This window comes from Vidua chalybeata, chromosome 1 (genome assembly GCF_026979565.1).
Source record: "Vidua chalybeata isolate OUT-0048 chromosome 1, bVidCha1 merged haplotype, whole genome shotgun sequence".
Classification (NCBI taxonomy): Eukaryota; Metazoa; Chordata; class Aves; order Passeriformes; family Viduidae; genus Vidua; species Vidua chalybeata.
Genome location: NC_071530.1, coordinates 144,705,898 through 144,724,206, shown reverse-complemented (window position 1 = coordinate 144,724,206; position 18,309 = coordinate 144,705,898). Strand labels below are relative to the sequence as shown.

General features: G+C 38.5%; 1 protein-coding gene across 1 annotated transcript in view; it reads left to right on the top strand.

The window, feature by feature from the left end:
• Nucleotides 1-14,900, top strand: part of KCNQ3 (potassium voltage-gated channel subfamily Q member 3) — a 185,923-nt gene extending 171,023 nt beyond the window's left edge. The window contains exons 10-15 of the mRNA XM_053959614.1: nt 5,376-5,563; nt 6,623-6,725; nt 9,137-9,268; nt 11,053-11,151; nt 12,829-12,913; nt 13,774-14,900. Of these exons, the coding sequence (XP_053815589.1) occupies nt 5,376-5,563; nt 6,623-6,725; nt 9,137-9,268; nt 11,053-11,151; nt 12,829-12,913; nt 13,774-14,511 (1,345 nt within the window). The 3' untranslated portion in view covers nt 14,512-14,900. The remainder of the gene's footprint in view (nt 1-5,375; nt 5,564-6,622; nt 6,726-9,136; nt 9,269-11,052; nt 11,152-12,828; nt 12,914-13,773) is intronic.
• The last annotated feature ends 3,409 nt before the right edge of the window (nt 14,901-18,309 follow it).

The following is an 18,309-nucleotide window of genomic DNA, read 5'->3' as shown; positions in this document are numbered from 1 at the left end:
AATTAATTCACTATTTTTCTCCTCACACACGTACCATTTGTTTATGAAACTCCAGTACTAGGAAGAGGATAGAGAGGAGAGTATCTGGCTTGCATGATGGGATGTAAATGCATTCTTTCTTTGCATGACTGTTTCTGAAAAATATTTCTAGTTCAGTGGTTCCCACTCTTTATTCTGAGCAAGGGTAAAACGTGCTGCAGAAGCCAGCCATCTCTTGTGTATCAAGCCACCAAAATAATCTCTCAGGTGGCCTAAAATAATTCCCACTGCTCTTGCTCTTGGGAAACAAAAATTTAAGAGCTGAATTTTTCTTTAGGTAGAAAGAAACTGCACTGCTCTCACCTTCCTCCCTTTCTGGTGATCTGTATCTACCACAGAGATAAGGAATTTTCATCCTGGGTCCCATTTTGAAGACACAGGGTTTGGAACCCATGAGAGAGAGGATGCAATAGCGTGCAAGACAAGAAATAGTGATTTATCCAAGCAAGTCAGAGACACTACCCTGCATTTTTCTCAGCATGCTTGGGATGGATTTGTATCTCCCCAGCTTCTGGAACTGTGCTGGAAGTTGAGAATTGTGTTTTATTGAATGTAAGGAAGCCAAATGAAGTGGGACCACTGTTCCCAGGAGAGGAAGAGTAGCCAACATCAGAAGGGGGAGTCTGAAAGACGAGCAGCAGTGCAGGACCCTGGGTGGGAACCACTGTCCTAGCCCCTCATGAAGGATGGTGTGATCGGCGCATGCTTCACGCCCTGGGACTGAGCCATGCGCATGCTGCTTCAATGGAGGAGATTGTGTCATGAGAACAAACATTTCCTCGGTACTTTTAAAAAGATCAATGAAAGCTAAAACCCCAGCAGACCCAGATTTCATTCCTTGAAAATGAGAATAAAGTCCTTTTTTTTTTTTTCCTGATGACAGTCCTTATGTGGAAAGAAGCTTGGGTTTTGTTTGGGGTTCTTTTGTATACAACACACCGTTATGTATTTGGATGTGAAGCTGATTAATTATTTTCTGATTGTTTTACTGCTCTGGCTGCCAGATATGAACACAATTGTCTATATTTGTTGCATAAACATACTGTTATGAACCTGAATGTTACTTCAAGGGTTAACCTTCAGGATTCAATTAATGAGGAAGGCTTCAGCTCAGGTAACTTTAACTTAGACTAGAGATCTGCTTTTTGGATGACTCCTCATCTCGATCTTTCCATAGTCAATAACAAGAGCCAAGTTCCCCAAGTATAAAGTCATCCTAAACTGAACCACACTCTCCCCATTTACTGATTAGAGTTGCTGACTTCCCACTGATTATAGAAATGGGTCTAAAGAGTAGTCTTAGACAGGAAGTTTACATTTTTTAACAGCTTAAAACAGATCAGATGAGTTCTAGCTCATAAACCTAAGACGTTCAAGCAACAGTCTTTGGAGAATAGCTTCTTCCTAAACTGACACTTATCAGCAGAGCTAGCTGCAGAACTCTGAAATGGAAATCTGGGAATGCTTTCAGTTTGTATTATCTACCTTAAGTCCCACCACACTGAAAAAAACACCAAAAAAACCCCACCCCACAAATGAGTGTGCCAACATATGCAGTGGAAAATGTCACTGCAAATAAGTAGGGTTTTGTGCTGAATGCAGAGGAATTTTTTGTTCTGATTTTATGAGGAGGATATAAAATCTTGTTCAGTTCCAGTCTTGCATAGCTCTATGACAGATTTCTGCATTCTTGCTTATATTGCTGTCCTATACTTTAAGAAAATCACTGTATTAATATTTTGGATACTTCGCATCATCTACCCACTCTTTTCCTTCTGGTCTGATCCCTACAGATCCTCACCTCACTTTATGCCTCCATTTTTTCTGGTATGCAAGGCAGTTATCACAGGAGTTTTAAGGGGCAAACTTTGGGACAGCTGGATATGTATTTTGAAGAACTAAGCAAGTTTCTGGAGAGGGAGTTAGAGACCACATATAATGACAGCTATATTATTTTAACTTAGTACTAAACAGCTTTTTATAAACACCACCAGTCTTTTGCCTCTCCTATTTTTCTGCTTCTTTGCCTTTCAGGTTATGTTCCTTAAAGACATTTTTCTCTTGAGAGTTTCTCTGTACTTACTAACTCAGATCTTGTGACATTTAGTACATCGCTTGAAGCCAGTGTGTAGTATGTGCCCACTTGACTCTTCCTTTCATTTGAGATTCATCTATCGATCATCTATTGTCAGTGACCTGTAATCCCCATCTGGAGAAAGCTGATTTCCAACAAGCCTGTTGCACAATTTTTTCAGACCCAGAAACAAACTTTGTCATTTTATTATAACGGAACAGATCTCCTCATCCTAAAACTGCTTTGGTTTCTCCTTTTTTCTATCTTATTCCACAGTCTCCTTCAGTCTGCACAGATCACCACCATGATGTCCATGCCTCATTGCTCTTTTTTCTTTGTATTAAAGAAATTCTCACTCTCACAAGCTTGCTCTCTCTAACACCTTCAGGCCCATCAGTTTATATTGCCTGGCTGACTCTGTTATGACTTAACTAGTTTTTGCTGCATTTCTTTGGATTAAAATTTTTTTGAGTGATGTGCCGTGATTCTATACTCTTCTTGACTGTACTTCTCAAAATTAATTCCTCCTTCAAACTTTGATTTATTATTAACGAGACATGAGAATTTATTTTCCCTACTTTACCTGCCCAAAAATCCCACACACAAATCATTCAGTTGACTTTTACTTCCTCACCTTTATATTTTGTGCCCTTTTCAAACTTGCTCATTAATTTTCTTCTCCTGTATATGTTTGCCCTATGCATGGCAGCTGAGTGCTTGAAGAATCCAAATTTCACAGAGAATTGAAATATCTGTCTTGTAAAGCGTTACTGCTCTCAAACGTGGTCAAACAGAAGTGAAAGTGATGAGAAAAGAGGATGCAGGATCTCCCTAATTTAGTAGAACATAAATCACTTGCTGGGACTCTGCACTCACCATCAGTTCAGTGTTGACAGAACTTTGGTGGGCAGAGCAGATCAAGATTCCACCCCAAAAGCAAGAACTATGAAAATAATTTTAAAAACTATTTCATATTTTAAATTCCATTAAAATATTTTAAAGCCATTTTACATTTTTAATAATTTTTATTTTTAAAGAGTTCTTAAGCTCAAATGTGAGATTTTCCAAAACGTATTTTGTCACAGCTGTCAACAAGCAACATCTCAACTTTTTCTACAAGGAAGGAAGGAAGTAATCCTTAATTTTTACTCTATACATTTGTCTGCACTTTGTGCCTCTTTCCCCCATGCTATGAATTCTTCAGGAAATTACATTAGGGCAAAGTCTGAGTAATGTAGATATCATTCCTTTAAACTGTTCTATTTTTATCTCCTGGAAATGCTGATCTATCAGGACTACATCTGTGTCTCCATACCCAACTCCTCTTTACTCACACACACATGTGCGCTTTATCCATGCAATGACAGGGCAAGTGTCTGGACTTCCTAGGCTGCAGAAATTACATTCACAAGTATTTTCATATCAAAAAGAAAAATCAGAAGGGTTGGAAAAACTTCCTACACCCAAAGGTTTAGTGCTTGCAACTTTTCTGATAGGGAAGCCCATACTTTAAAGATATATTAATCAGAAACACACAGTAGAGATGAGAACCCCAGTAATTAATGTAAAAAAAACCCAAAAACCAAAAGCAGCACAAAAACTTGCAACAGCTGATGCTCAATGCTCAGATAACATCCATTGTTGTGGGATACTGCAACAGACAGAGCACTGAGATAGAAATGGGTCCTTTTTTCACACTTGCAAGGTCTGCACACATATCTCTATCTTTGTCCACTGTGTCCTTGCACAGTGAACCCTCCCCATGCTTGCCTCTCCTGCCAGCAGGTTTAGCGGCTGCAGCTGAGCATTCTGCAATGATAACTCTATTAACTCTTTCTTCTGGTAACTGTGGCTGTTCATGCTACAGCTCTGCTCTCATCTATGGCTCTCAGAAACTTATAACAGCCTCTTCCCTCCCCATACTCAATTTACTTGATCTGGTGTCCTACACAGAACTGCCTCTTGTTCATGTGTGGACAATTCACCTCTCCCTAGAGCTGTCCCAGGAATGTATTAAAAAGCTTTCTTCCCATGGCTTAGACCTGGTTTGGGGTTTTTTGGTGTTTTTTTGTGGGTTTTTTTTTTTTTTTTTGTGTGTGTGTGGCTCTTTTTTTTTTTTGTTGGGTTTTTTTTTGTTTTGTTTTTTAACAAATGTGCAATTAACAAATATTTGAGCAGCAAAATGAAAAAGCAAATCAAATATTTATACTATCCATCACCTACAAAGTGATCAGAACATATATAAGCTGATAAACTCACTAGGAAATTCCTATTCCTGTTGCCATTTTAGTGGTATTAGTGATTACCTTTAAGATCATTACAGTCATCAGGCTGTCATGGGAGTTAGTGGTGCTGCTAAAATGGCAGGTAGATGAAATTTTATCTCTGTGCTGTCACTGAAGGACAAATGTATTCCAGACAGTAAATCTCTAAGAGGATAGACAGTGCAAGGAATCATCAGAGGAAAAAAAATTGTCACTTTGCTACAACTCCTGTAGGTCACGGTGGAGAGAAAACAGGGTATCCTGCCCTACCATGTCCCTAATCAGTGCTTGGCAAAGCCTTGCCAGACTTTTGCTGGTGATTTATTTGGTTCTCAGCACATCTGACTTTATTCCTGGCTGAGAGAGTTGAGATTGTTATGTTTGGATAAGAGATGGCTCTGAAAAGACTTTAGAGCACCTTCTAGTACCTAAAGGGAGACTGCAAGAAAATGAGAGAAGTACTTTTAACAAAGGTGTGTAGTGACAGGATGAGAAGGAATGACCTCAAACTGAAAGAGTGCAGGTTTAGATTAGACATTAGGAAGAAATTCCCCACTGGAACCACTGGTTGCCCAGAGATGTTGTGGATGCTCCATCCTTGGAAGTGTTTTAAGTCCAAGCTGAATGGGGTTCTGAGCAACTCAGTCTAGTGAATGACCTTCCTGCCCAAGGCAGTAGTATTGTTTCATGTCTTAATAATAAACCTACTGCTTCAGGTGTGATACATGAGCTGAAGCACTGTGACACCTCACATGGAGAGGATAGCATGACCCTCTGGTAACATTTTCAACATTGATACCAAAAAATGCTCCTAAAATGCAGTTAATTATCTGTGGACTTTTAACTGTTGCTTATAAAGACGTTGATTAATTATGGTAGCCCTAGCAGTGTCCTTACATACGAAACAATTATTTTAGCCCATTGTGTACTTAAAGCATCATGAAAACAAGTTAATACTGTACAAAGGAGGAAAATGATTACTTTTGCTTATTTTGTAGCCAAAAGCTGGGTCTCTTGGATCGGGTTCGTGGTACCAATACTAAAGGAAAGCTATTTACCCCTCTGAATGTAGATGCCATTGAAGAAAGTCCTTCAAAAGAGCCTAAGAATGTTGTCTTGAATAATAAGGAGCGTTTTCGCACTGCATTCCGAATGAAAGCATACGCTTTTTGGCAAAGCTCAGAAGGTAGCCCATCTGTGTTGATTTCTTTCTATGCATCCCCTGTTCTCCTCATTTTACTTTGTTCTTCTGCATATTCTGTTGAAGGTTTGTGACTTTCTGGAACAAGCATGTCTGGTACCTGGTTTTATGCAGTACATTTGGGGAAGCCCAAGAAAAACAGTCCTGGAGTCCAGGCAACACGGTGTTTGAAATAAAACAACAGCCCTTCTCAAAACCAGCAACTGATATGGAATAAAGCCAGTGCTGGGTTCAGCCTATTTGGCCTGGAAAAAGTGGGCACCCTTGGCAGTCAATCTGTATCCCCCAAAAAGCACACACCATCTTGGCTTGGTTTATGAGTAAGGATGCTAAGATTGCTCCTTCCTGGACTGCATCCAGCTCTGCACAGCCTGTGTGCAGGCATCTCAAACATACCCTCACTGCCATCTCATTAAACCTCATTTATAGAGTTAATGTCTTCTTCCCTCCCCCTCTCTCTGCAAGCCTGCTTCGCCTCAGAGGTTTCCATTGGGTCTCCATGCAACATTATAGGGCATTTTTCCTCTCAGCTTCCCTGAGCACGCATTTTCCTCTTCTTGCCCATAACATCAAAATGGTCTTTAAATAACAGGTTCCCCATTCTTGTGCCAGCTGGCACCAGTGCATGCTGGACATGCTACCATGGATGTAGCCTGGGTGTCCACACCAGGAACTTGACTTCCTCCTTCATGAAGGTACATGAGCTCCAGGCAGTGCCAGTGAAAGGAGAACTTGGCCGGTGGCTTCCACAACCTATTTTAACCTTTATGTAAAATAATTTGGGCAAAGATCCATTGGAAAGGAAGACAAGTTCCCAGTGTTTCAGAAACGGTGGAATCTGAGAGGAGATCCTTCAATAATGTGTCTTATAGCTGTCCCAAAATAATTAAATCCCTTTCAAGACCTGACCAGTGAAAGAAGCTGTAAGAGATATTTCTTTATTAAATTGCACTTACTTTATGCAGTGCTTTATTCAGCCAGACATCCCTCTAAATATTTTGTGAAGAGATGTTCACACATCTGGTTTTTTGACATGCTTTGCAGATGCAGGAACAGGGGAACCCATGGCAGAAGACAGAGGTGACAGTAGTGATTTCCCTATGGAAGATATGATCCCCACATTCAAGACAGCCATCCGAGCTGTCAGGTAAATGTCTTTTTGAAGGATGATGCTTCAGGAAATAACATTACCATGTTGCTACATGTTTCAGAAACACTGTTTCTGTTATGACTTTTTTTAGATGCAATAGATGAGATAATTCTAGTGTTTTCAAAAACATGAGACAGACCCTATTCAGTCTGTTGAAAGTATGCAGAAAGGAGAAAGTTTTTTAGTAACATTGATCATGTCATTTTGCGAGACACTCCACAGTGCTTTTATTCTAAAATAATGTGTTGTACTGTTCCTTGTTAAAGTGTTATATAAATATATCTTTCTCAATTTAGTGACTAATATTTATATGAAACTGGAACTTTTGCTTAAGAAAAAACTCTGAGCTGACTCAACTCTTTAGTCACAATTATATGAGTGTGCAACCTACTTTTCAGCTGTCATATTTTAACAGATGCTGAGGTCTCCATTTCAGCAGTTTTTGGCTTGTGACATGTGTCACCTCTATTCTCATATCACAAGAGATATTCCCTAGAGTTAGAAAACTCCCAGTAAGCCTTGGGCATGTGTTTAGCACATCAAGCAAATAGAACTCATTCACTGATGCTCTGTTACTCCTTGATGCAGTACTTTTTAGTCTCCTCCCTTGAAAAGTGCCTCCATGGGAAAATACTCTGCTTTCACTGCAATTGCTGTTTATTCCAGAAGTTGTTAATTTTTGGGCCAGGGACTTGCCACCTTCCAGGTGAAATATTGCAAGTCAGGAGTGTCTCACATTTATCTTAGAAAAACTTCAGGGAAGATGGTAATAAAAATATAACTATATATTTATATGTATATAACCATGATATGTACTCCTGGTTCTTTTCAAATTGGGTGCAGGAGAATCAGTTTCTAAAAAATTCCAAGTTTTCCTAAGGCTGCTGAAAGCCAAGTGACACAGGCTTTGCTCATGTTACCCATGGCTTCTTGCCTCCCATCGGAAGCTTCTTCATCCCTGAGCTCCACTGCTTTCCCTTTCTTTCCCTGATAGCTGCTTATTTTCAGACATGTTATTGTTACTTAAAAAAAAAAAACAAAACAAAACAAAACAAAAAAAAAAAAACCAAAAAAAAAACAAAACCAAAAAAAAACAAACAAAAAAAAAAAAAAAAAAACAAAAAAAAAAAAAAAAAAAAAAACACATCCTGTCCAAATCTAATTGATTAATGTAATTTCCATTTAAACTCAATCAGGAGCCAAGATTTTTTTTTTGTGTAGTGTACCCAGATCCTGAACATTAATTGAGAGTATTTCAGAAAAAAAACATTTAATGGATTTCAGGGTCATGATCAAGGAGATTATTAAATTAGAATTGCTAACACTGTGATCCCTATTTTCCTTTAAGTCTTTGAATGGTTAGTTGTGCTGTTACCATATATGATTTGGCTAAAACAGGTGCAGGTATAATTTTGAAACCTTGAAATATTATAAGCAACAGAGTTAAAGAATCAGCAGCCCTTAAAAAGTTGCAATAGAATTATCTTTACTAAATGAAAGTTTATACAGACTTCAAAAACATTAAAAAACCCACCAATCTTAAATAAAAAACAAGTTAAAATCTTAACAGATGACAGCAATTTCCCAGTCCAGACCAATATGTACCTGGAGACTCTACTGAGAAAACAAACATCCAGAATCCAAGATGAAGATAAAGATTTCATTGTTTAAATATATTTATTCTATTTGCTTAATCTACCAAGACATATACATTTAAAGTAATGTACAAACAGAAAGGATGAAAAAAAGAGTGCCAAACATTTTTCAAGTGCTCTGGCCAGCAGTGTTTCTTGTTATAAGAATTCTGTTACTAATTACTTGGTCATTTTATAACAATAGCAATAGTAAGAGCAATCATATTATTATCATTACAACAACAACAAAAATGTGATGCTGCTGTTGTCTTCAAGGACACTTCAGGCAGTTTTAAAAAGTTTTCACCTCTTCACAACATGAACTGCTGATAACTTCTTAACTTCCACATTTATATCTAATTAGCATTTCCTATCCAAAACCTTCCCAGGTGCAAAATTAAAACCAAGATGAAAATGATTCAATATTGCATATACTATAAATTTACTCTATAATAGGCTGAAGCATAAAAGAAGCAGCTTGAACTTCACAGCTTCAAAAACTCCTGTGACTTGTGTTGTTCAAATTCAAGCTCCAACTGTGATTCTGAAACTTTTAATCATTTTTTAAACTATTAATTATGCAAAGCCAACTATTATAAATTTTCAAATATGGTATGATGTTATAGATTCTTTGTTTATATTTTGTTGCTTGTTTAAAAATAACACACTTAATTTACAAACACCCAGAGAATTCATCTACATTTTGAAAAAACTGGAATTTTTCATCATGGAATTTATATAAGAAATTAATATCTTTTTCTGTTTATTATGCAGAATACTACAGTTTCGTCTCTATAAAAAAAAATTCAAGGAGACTTTGAGGCCTTATGATGTAAAGGATGTGATAGAGCAATACTCAGCAGGGCATCTTGATATGCTTTCCAGAATAAAATACCTTCAGGCAAGGTAAGAATCTTCTGGTAAATGGGGGGAATGTATGGCTTTGCTGGCAAAATGAAAACATTGGCCTATTTGTGTACAAGGCCACCCAGAAGCTAATGCCTTTGCACCATGTAGCTGACCCATGAGAAAACCTTTCCCCAAACACAAAAGGCAAGTGAGAGCTAGCAGGGATAACTGCGGGGAGAGACCATGGCTCAGATTTAGAACAAGGACATAAGAGTTAAAAAATTCTGGGAATTTTCTTGACCGTTGCCTTATTTGATCAGGATCAAATTTCTCTCCTTCTCCCCATTTTACAGATGATAAATAAAAGCAATAGTTGTTCTCCATTAACTTTTCTTTGGGCTGGATTCTCTGATGACCTGTGCCTAGTGAAACATCCCATAAAAGTGCAAAAATAAATCAGCACAGAAGGTTTCACTCAGGTGTAATTGACCTATCTAAAAAAAAGTCGGAATTTCAGGCCTCTTTGATTGTTCAGGTGCCATCTGCATCCACAGCTGTTTCCTCTCAGAAGGGTTCATTGCAGTGTGATTTTGAGGCACATCTACAAAAATTTGTGCTTTTCATCCCCGGATCCATGAGCCCAGGTCAGAGCTTGGGACTGTAAATTTGTGTGGGCCTGAGTGCACATGTGTCCAGATATGTGTGCAGATGTGTGTGCAGATGTGTGCAGCTGTCTGTGCTCAGTCTCTGCACAGCACATTCCCTGAGGCCCTCAGTGACTCTGAACAGCAAAATGCCACACAATCACCTTCATTTCTCTCAAGAATGGGCTGAGGGAGTGCAACTCTTGCTGCACATTTGGGCCTTATCTGGACTTACCTTAGCTTTGAAAGGCTGCTCTGATCTTTCTGCTGAACTCTGTAATTTCTTATTTCAAAGTGACTTTCCATGCACTGGGCTATCTCTTTTTCAAGTACGTAGCATGTCTGTCAGCAATGCCTGGGGATTCAAGCCAATATCTAGCTAGCTTTGTGAGGCTTCCCTGGAGCTGTTTCACGTTCCATTTTCAAAACTCCATGGGGCACTGTGAAATTATGCAAGGTATCTGCATGGATTATCCAATAATACAGATAACTAATCTGTGGACTAGTGCTGATTGATCAGTGGCCATTTTGGGGGGTGAACTGAATAAGCAGAGACTTACTTGCACCTGAGCAGTTGGATATGACAAATGAAAGAATATTTGATATAGTAAAAGAGTGTAATTACATGTGTTAGAGCATTCCAAACAATCTTTCTGCTTTTGTGCCAAATAAAAAATCGAGTAGACTTCCTTATTCAACTTCATTTAAAGTTATGTTTTTCAAGCCAAAAGAATAATTAGTAAAGACTGAAATATTGCTGACAATTAGAAACAACTGACAGAATGTTATTGGTTTGTTACGAATGTCAGAAATTCTACCTTTTGCCAAGTTCTGATTTTCAGTACCCTGCACAAAATCTGATGGGTCTCCTGACATTTTTAAGAGCAGCTGCTATTGGATATTTTTTGACAATCATGCTGTTTGGTTCCTTTGAAGGAAAAGAAGTTTTATTTCAAATGTTGAAGTTTGGAAATACTCAGCTAGAGCATTATTTAATTACTGTTAAATTACCAGGTAATTGTAATTCAGTGCATTGATTGTGACCCAAAAGAGAGCAGACACATCATGAACCTCAATATATTACCAAATCAGCACGTGCTTCCTTTTTGAATCTTTGCTTCAGAGTTGCACAGCATATTCTGTCATGTGTTAGCATTTGGAGATGGACTTACACAGTTGCACTTTTCTTTCTTTCAGAGTAGATATGATTTTTACACCTGGACCTCCATCTACTCCTAAGCATAAGAAATCCCAAAAGGGAGGAACTTTTTCTTACCCTTCACAACAGTCTCCCAGGTGAATTCTTTTATACCTAGTATTAGCACAGCCCAACACAGAAATAAAAAGTTAATTCATTCCAATCAGCATGATCTTTGTTCATCCACTGTTATAGTAATGATACTGAGAGGATATGTTGCTATGAGATACATGTGGATAAATATTGAGCCAGAAAGTCACTAAGAGCAATGTATGATGGAAATCTAAACAATGGCTGCTTAATTGTCCAGCTCAGCTTCTCCACAGTTTGAAAATATGGTTTTAAATGAAATGCATGCATTTGATTGATGATGTGCATTTAACTTGTAAACCCAATTAAAAGCTCAGTAAAAATCACTAACAGTTTGAAAGTAAATTATTTATCTTCCTGAAGTGCCCACCAAATGGCAAGCAGAGATTTTTAATGCTGCAGCTTTTAAATCAGTGATTGGTGAGAGATACTCAAAACAAATTGTAATAACAGATTTCTGGGTGTGAAAGTTGCACCATATCATTGTATTGCTGCATTCCACATAGAAAAAAAAATCAATAATAAATGACATTTCTTCTGTTGTTTACAACTATCAATCTGTCAATAAATATCCATCAAGAACCACACAAGATCATCAACAATCTGTCCCCAAAGCTGTTTTGGTTGCGCAGAACAAAAGCAATCTTTCAGAAGATAAATTATCCCACACAGGGAAAAATCTGAAACCACGTAATTGTGAAGAGACCTAAGTATATGGAAGAGGCAGTGATCATTTGGGGAGGAAAGAAGATTGCAAAAACTGCATGAGCCCATATGACCAGTAACTCAATGTGGAAAATCTGACATGTTTTAGGTATAGATTTTGCTCTAGTACAATTTATTCACAGCTATATTTTGGATTTTGTCAGGAAAGAGACGAACTGGCCATGTTAAAAGTCTTAGAGTATATTTGTTCCAAATCATGCTAAAGAGCAAGTGCTCAGAAATTGTTTTTCTAGATTTTGGCATAGGTTATGGGAAGATATTGATTCCTTTGACATCAGTTTGAAAACCATTTGATAAAGGTTTACCTTGATCATGAGAATCCAAGATCCCATGAAGTTATAAATCAAACTCTTTAGTTGGAGATCATCTTCTTACCTAATGAATTTGGTCCATCTGATGGACAGGCAGAAGGAAATTGCAAAGATGAAAACCTATTCTGGAATCAGCTTTAAATCTCCAGACCAGACTGTCTCTTTTCAGCATTTCCAATCTCTGACACTTACTATTTGATAGAATGAAATTGAGAAAAAACCCACACTCATCCTTGAAACTCAGAATCAGTCTCCAAAGACACTAATTATAAAGAATTAGATTTAAAAACATATGGCCATCTGTAGACCCACTAACTGCACTATCTCAATAATTTTCACAAACCTGAAATTTTTCCAACAACCTGTATGGAGATTAATTTAAATTTTATTTTGAACTTCTGGGGCTTTTTAATATTTATCTTAAACTTAAAAAACAAACAAAAAAATTAAAAATCAAGATTATATTTTTTAGGAATGCATTAGCATCACATAGAATAGACTTTCTCTCCCGTTTGTATAAACAGCTAAAAGGGCTCCAACGATCTATATGAATAAATCAGCAAGATGGTAATTCTGTTTTCTAATATAAATTGCTTATTGTGATGCAAAGAAATATTGAACACTAATAGAGTTATTAATTCTTTGCAGAAATGAACCATATGTAGCCAAAGCATCTACAGCCGACACTGAAGACCAAAGTATGATGGGAAAATTTGTTAAAGTTGAGAGGCAGGTAAGTAATTTCATGACAATGGCAGAGGCTGAGCTGCTTGTTCAGAAATGATAGAACTGATATAAACTCTGCATGACTCTGGCTGACCCAGGCAGAATTCTGCTGGTGGTGGTGAAGACTCACAGAGATCTTGTTCTAATGATCACAAAACTATGTTGCTAGTTTTTCATGAAAGAATTTGGTTACCTGGGAAGTGTGCCTTTTGAAACTTGTTGAATCAATGTCACTATGTATGGCAGAAGATCCTAACCATGATGTTGAAGTGGGACTTTTTCATTCCTGTAGCTTCAGGACTCATCACGTCTGGTGTTTGGTGTGAGCAAGCCCTTTTCCTGCAAGGTCTGGACTCAAAATGATTGTCCCCTCTTGGGCCCTATCCAAAAAAGAAAGGAAACTAGTCCTGTTGTGGGACTATTAGGTAGTGTTAGGTCATAGGTTGGACTCAATGATCTGAAAGGTCTTTTCCAACATAGAAGATTCTGTGATTAACAGTTAGAGAACAGGTCTGTATGCAAAGGTAATTTCATATATTGTATTTTGGTAATAGCTATTTACCACTGGTATCAGGACTTCGTCATAACATTATATAGTCCTGTTGGATACTGTACTGTTAAATATCCAGCAAGACTAATATTTTTTGGCACAGTTCATAGGGATGGGTCTTCTTATCCTGAGGCAGTTAGAGGATCAGCTGTCACCCATTTCAGCCCAGCTTTGAGGGAAGGTCACGGTTATTGAAAGAACCTCCATGACCAATAAACATGGCAGCACACCATTGCTAGGGGCAGTGCACGTATGGAATCATGGACTCTTCTTGAACAACTGTCTTGAGGCAATATCATGACATTGATATTTTTCAGGTAAATGACATGGGGAAGAAACTGGATTTTCTTGTTGATATGCATATGCATCATATGGAACAGCTGCAGATACAAGTTGCTGAGATAAGTCCATTGAAAGAAACCGCTTCTCCTGCAAGGGAGAGGAGAGAAGAAAACAAATATTCTGAATTAAAAACAATAATATATAAATACACTGAGCAGTGTTCTCGTGAAACTCCTTACAACTTCCAGCAGGTTCCAGTCAACAAAGTCAGCCCCTATGGTTTCTCAGCACGGGGTCATATGGCTCACTCACAACCTTTATCAATAGGTGGGCAAAACTCTGGCAAACTGCAAGCCACACCTTCCTCAACTTCATATGCAGAAAGGCCAACAGTTTTGCCTATATTTACATTAATGGACTCCCAGGTGAGCTACCACTCCCACGGGGACCTTCAAAGCCCTTACTCAGACAAGGTGTCTCCGAGGCAGAGAAGGAGCCTGACGAGAGACAGCGATACTCCATTGTCCCTTCTCTCCGTCAACCACGAGGAACTCGAGCGCTCCCCGAGTGGCTTCAGCATCTCCCAAGAGAGAGATGACTTCCCCTTCGGCCCCAACGGCGGGTCGGCGTGGATGAGAGAGAAACGCTACCTAGCAGAGGGGGAGACAGACACAGACACAGACCCCTTCACACCAAGTGGCTCCATGCCTTTGTCCTCTACAGGAGATGGGATTTCAGATTCAATATGGACCCCGTCAAACAAGCCAGTTTAAAAGTGCGTGTGGGGGCAGTCACTGGTTGACTTCTCCTTGTAATGTAAGCATACTTTGTATATCTCACTTACTCTACACCCAAAGCTTACTAGTTCAAAACACCAATGGCTGCATAAGATGCATGTGATATTAGTGGTAGTCATTCTGCACCATTTCATACAATTTACTAATGCAGTTTTTTTCATGCTACCAAAACTAAGGAGCTTAGTTTTGAGCATGGTTTGCATGACTTTGCCCTATATAAATGGTACAGCTGATTTCTTCCATGATACATATCTATCTGGTACTCTTCAATACAACAATGGTGAATTGATAACAGACAAGATACAGCGGTCCTTGCTACATTTTGTAAACAGAGCAGCAAAATAAAAACATTTTCAGGAACAATATCCCTCTGTGGAAACATAACGTCTGAATCATTTTCCATTATAAGCAAATCAATCTCTAATCAACCAAGCCAAGAATTTCTAATATCAAAAGCAGGGGAAAAGCTGAGTTAAAGTATGACCTTATTGAAATGTTTTTGTGAACTAAATGTTTCTCATGTGATCACTTATATAATTACCCCTGAAATACAATGTTGAAATGAAATCAAGGGTAGGATTTTAAATCATCCAAGCCACCTCCTGGGATTGATCATATGTATTTATTTATTGTAAAATGTAAATAGAAATCCCCCAAAATACTTTGAAAATCTTCACTAATGTTTATAAAATTGCTCAAAGTAGGATTATAATGCTTTTTTTTAGAAAATCTTTTGCTAAGTCTATTTGCTACTTATGGGGCCAAATTTTCTTTGTTACAAAAATAAGGTTGTTCAGTGTAGAGAACTCCAGGTTTATACACTCCACTCTTCTATTGACTTAGGTGCTGCTAAGTAAGAAGCATAATGTAACTCAGCCTCAGTTTCCCAATCTGTTAATTGGGATTTACACTTCCACACATGCTCACAGGTTGAAAAGCTCAATTCTCTAATATTTGCCAAGTGCTTTGAGCTCCTCAGATGTGCAGAAATTTGCTATTCTCTTCCCTGCAAGTTCTACAGTGTAAGATGCTGCCAGGATCTGTTTCTCTCTGTTTACCTTTTCTCTTTGAAATATAGTGCTCCAAATCCATGAATGTGTGCTATATTTTGGATTATTGGATGAATAAATAATCACCATTTTTGTCATGTGTCCCTGAGCAACAGAGAGATAAGTATGCTCCCTAGGCCTCAGCCAAATATTTTTTAATGGAAGTTGGAAATTACTGAGAAGGAGGAGACCAGGAAAATCACTGGGAGGAAATTAATCAAAGATCTCACCACTACAGTGGGAATGTAATACCGATAAAGCTAGTGAAACTAGCATATCCAAATATCCTATACAGGTCTTACCTGGTGTCAGTCAATGAGTCCATGAAATAGCATCCATGTGATATCCAGCTTGATGGCTGTACACTCTTTACAGCTGGTGGGAAATGAAGGAGTCAGTGAGCACAGGGTACAGCAACAAAGGCACACATCAAATTCATGATGATTAATCTCACCTTTAACTCAGTTATCTACAATGACCAAATGTCTACCAACTTCAAAGAGAGCAGAAGGTGACTTGCTTAGATGTCAGATGATCAGAGACCACTCAATCAGTGTTAAGGCTCTCACCTCTCCCCCACTGATCCAAGGTGCAGCTTCTTGGCCATGGCTCATGTCCAGAACAATCCCTGTCACTCCACACAATGACTTCCCCACTGTGGCCAGGGCACTGACCAACAAAGATGCAAGGATTTGGCCCAAATAAGGTGTTAGAAAAGGGACTTTCTGTAGCAACTGCTTGTATTACACTGCAGCTGCACAGCTGAGCATCTTTGGCACATCCAAGAACATGCTGAGCCAAGAACATGTTGCTGGGCTTCCCAGTGCTTACTGGGAATTGCACAGCCCTAGATTGAAAGTGCTCCAGTGGACATATTTTGTTGGGTTTTTCTGACCATAGTAAACTTTTGGTTTAATTCCTCAGCATTGTTGACATCTCATAGCAGTCATTTCATCCAGGGAGCTTCTTTTCTTTCCTGGATGTGGGCATTGCCTTCATCTTCATTGTTTGTTCTCTATTGGAAGAGACATCTGAAGGATTAGGATCTTCTTACTTCACCTGCTTCTTCAGCTAAATCATGTTTCATCCTTCTGGGATGGATCTTCAGGAAGAGCAAATTGCTGTTGTTACTGGATTAAATACTGCAGGCCAGTTACAGCCTTTGAAGACTGGGCTGAGTCCATGGAGCTATTCTGAAGCCAGTAACTATGATGGTATAAGGCACAATTTTAGTAATTACTAAATTGACAAAATAGCATTGACCTGAAAGATAATCTGTGTTTGGCACAGTTTTGTGGCAAAATCTGCAAAGAATAAAACTAAATGACCAAAGTGTAATTCGTTATAATTTGGCATATTGAGAATTCTTTGGCCCTTACGATTCTTGGAAATACCTGTGTTTTACCTGTTGCAGGCTTTCTGAAACAGTAATAGATGTCTGTGGCAACTTGTGAAATTTGACCCTCACATGACAAGAGAATGGAAAAGAATGAAAAACTTATTTTAACACTGCTACACTTCTGAACTGTATGTATATGCTAGACAAGGCTGCTTCAGTTTTCTTGTATGTCAAGGACCTGTTGTTCCTACTGGTTTCATCTGAGTTTGGTCCTTCTTTAAATGCTTTCTAGAGCTAAGCAATCAAAAATCAAGGCAGCCAAAAAGCAGGTTCAGTCTGATCAATTTGTTTGTTACTATCTTTGACAGTGTCTATGCCATGCAGATCCCTGTCCAATTCCTTCTGAAATTCTTCAAGTTTCTGTTCTTTTCTATGACATGTCATATAAAAGGAATCTTTTCTCAATATTAAATTCGGTTGAAAATCCATAAATAGCCTCCTTATAAAGTTATGTTCTTTCCAAAAGAAAATCCAAGAGAGGGCAGAGACTTGGATGAATATTCACCTGCACACAGAGTACAGCCCCAGAGAAAGCAGGGTTTGGGCTGCCTTGCACTCTGCACACTTAAGCAGATAAACTGTCTTGAAGTTAGCATTTTCTCTGGCCTGCAATCACCAATTTGCAATATGCATCTTTAAGGTGTCAGGTCAGGTATTTGTAGCCACATCATGAAATTTTTAATGATGCCAGATAAGATCTGCCTCTCCTTAAAAAGCACTGGTGATAAACTCAGCAAGACCCTCTGCAGTAGACATCTTTGAGTCCTGTGAAGAAGATCCAAGAAATGAGACAGGCAGATCTGATTAGCTTATTTTAATATTTATTTTATTTCTTAGCACTGAATTCTTTCACTGCTCTGTTCATAAGGGTGCTGTTCTTAGCAGCTCTCTACCATTTACATCATCGAGGTTAAAAATAGGGCATCCTTCAGTTCTGCTGTCTGTAATGACAACAGATCCATGTCAAGGTGTCACCAGCAAGGTGAGATCAGGAGACCATCCCTGATCTGGGATGTGCACACAAAATCATCAGACTCCAATCAGGGTGAGTCCAGGGAGTGCATACACCTTGGAACTGTGGTTCATGTGCCAGCCATAGATACTGGACAAAGCAAAATAAACTGTGATCTCAGTGACATTAAGAATGTCAAGACCTGTTTCCACACACAAGGAATCTCTATTCACAATTCCATTTGAGAAAGGCATCTGGGTCAATAGTCTTTGTAATAGGAATTAATTAGTTTTATACCTTCTTCTGCATGATGTTTCAGTTTAAGAGTTATCAATTCTCTTTGGGTCAGATCTTTCTAGCATCTCAACTGACAG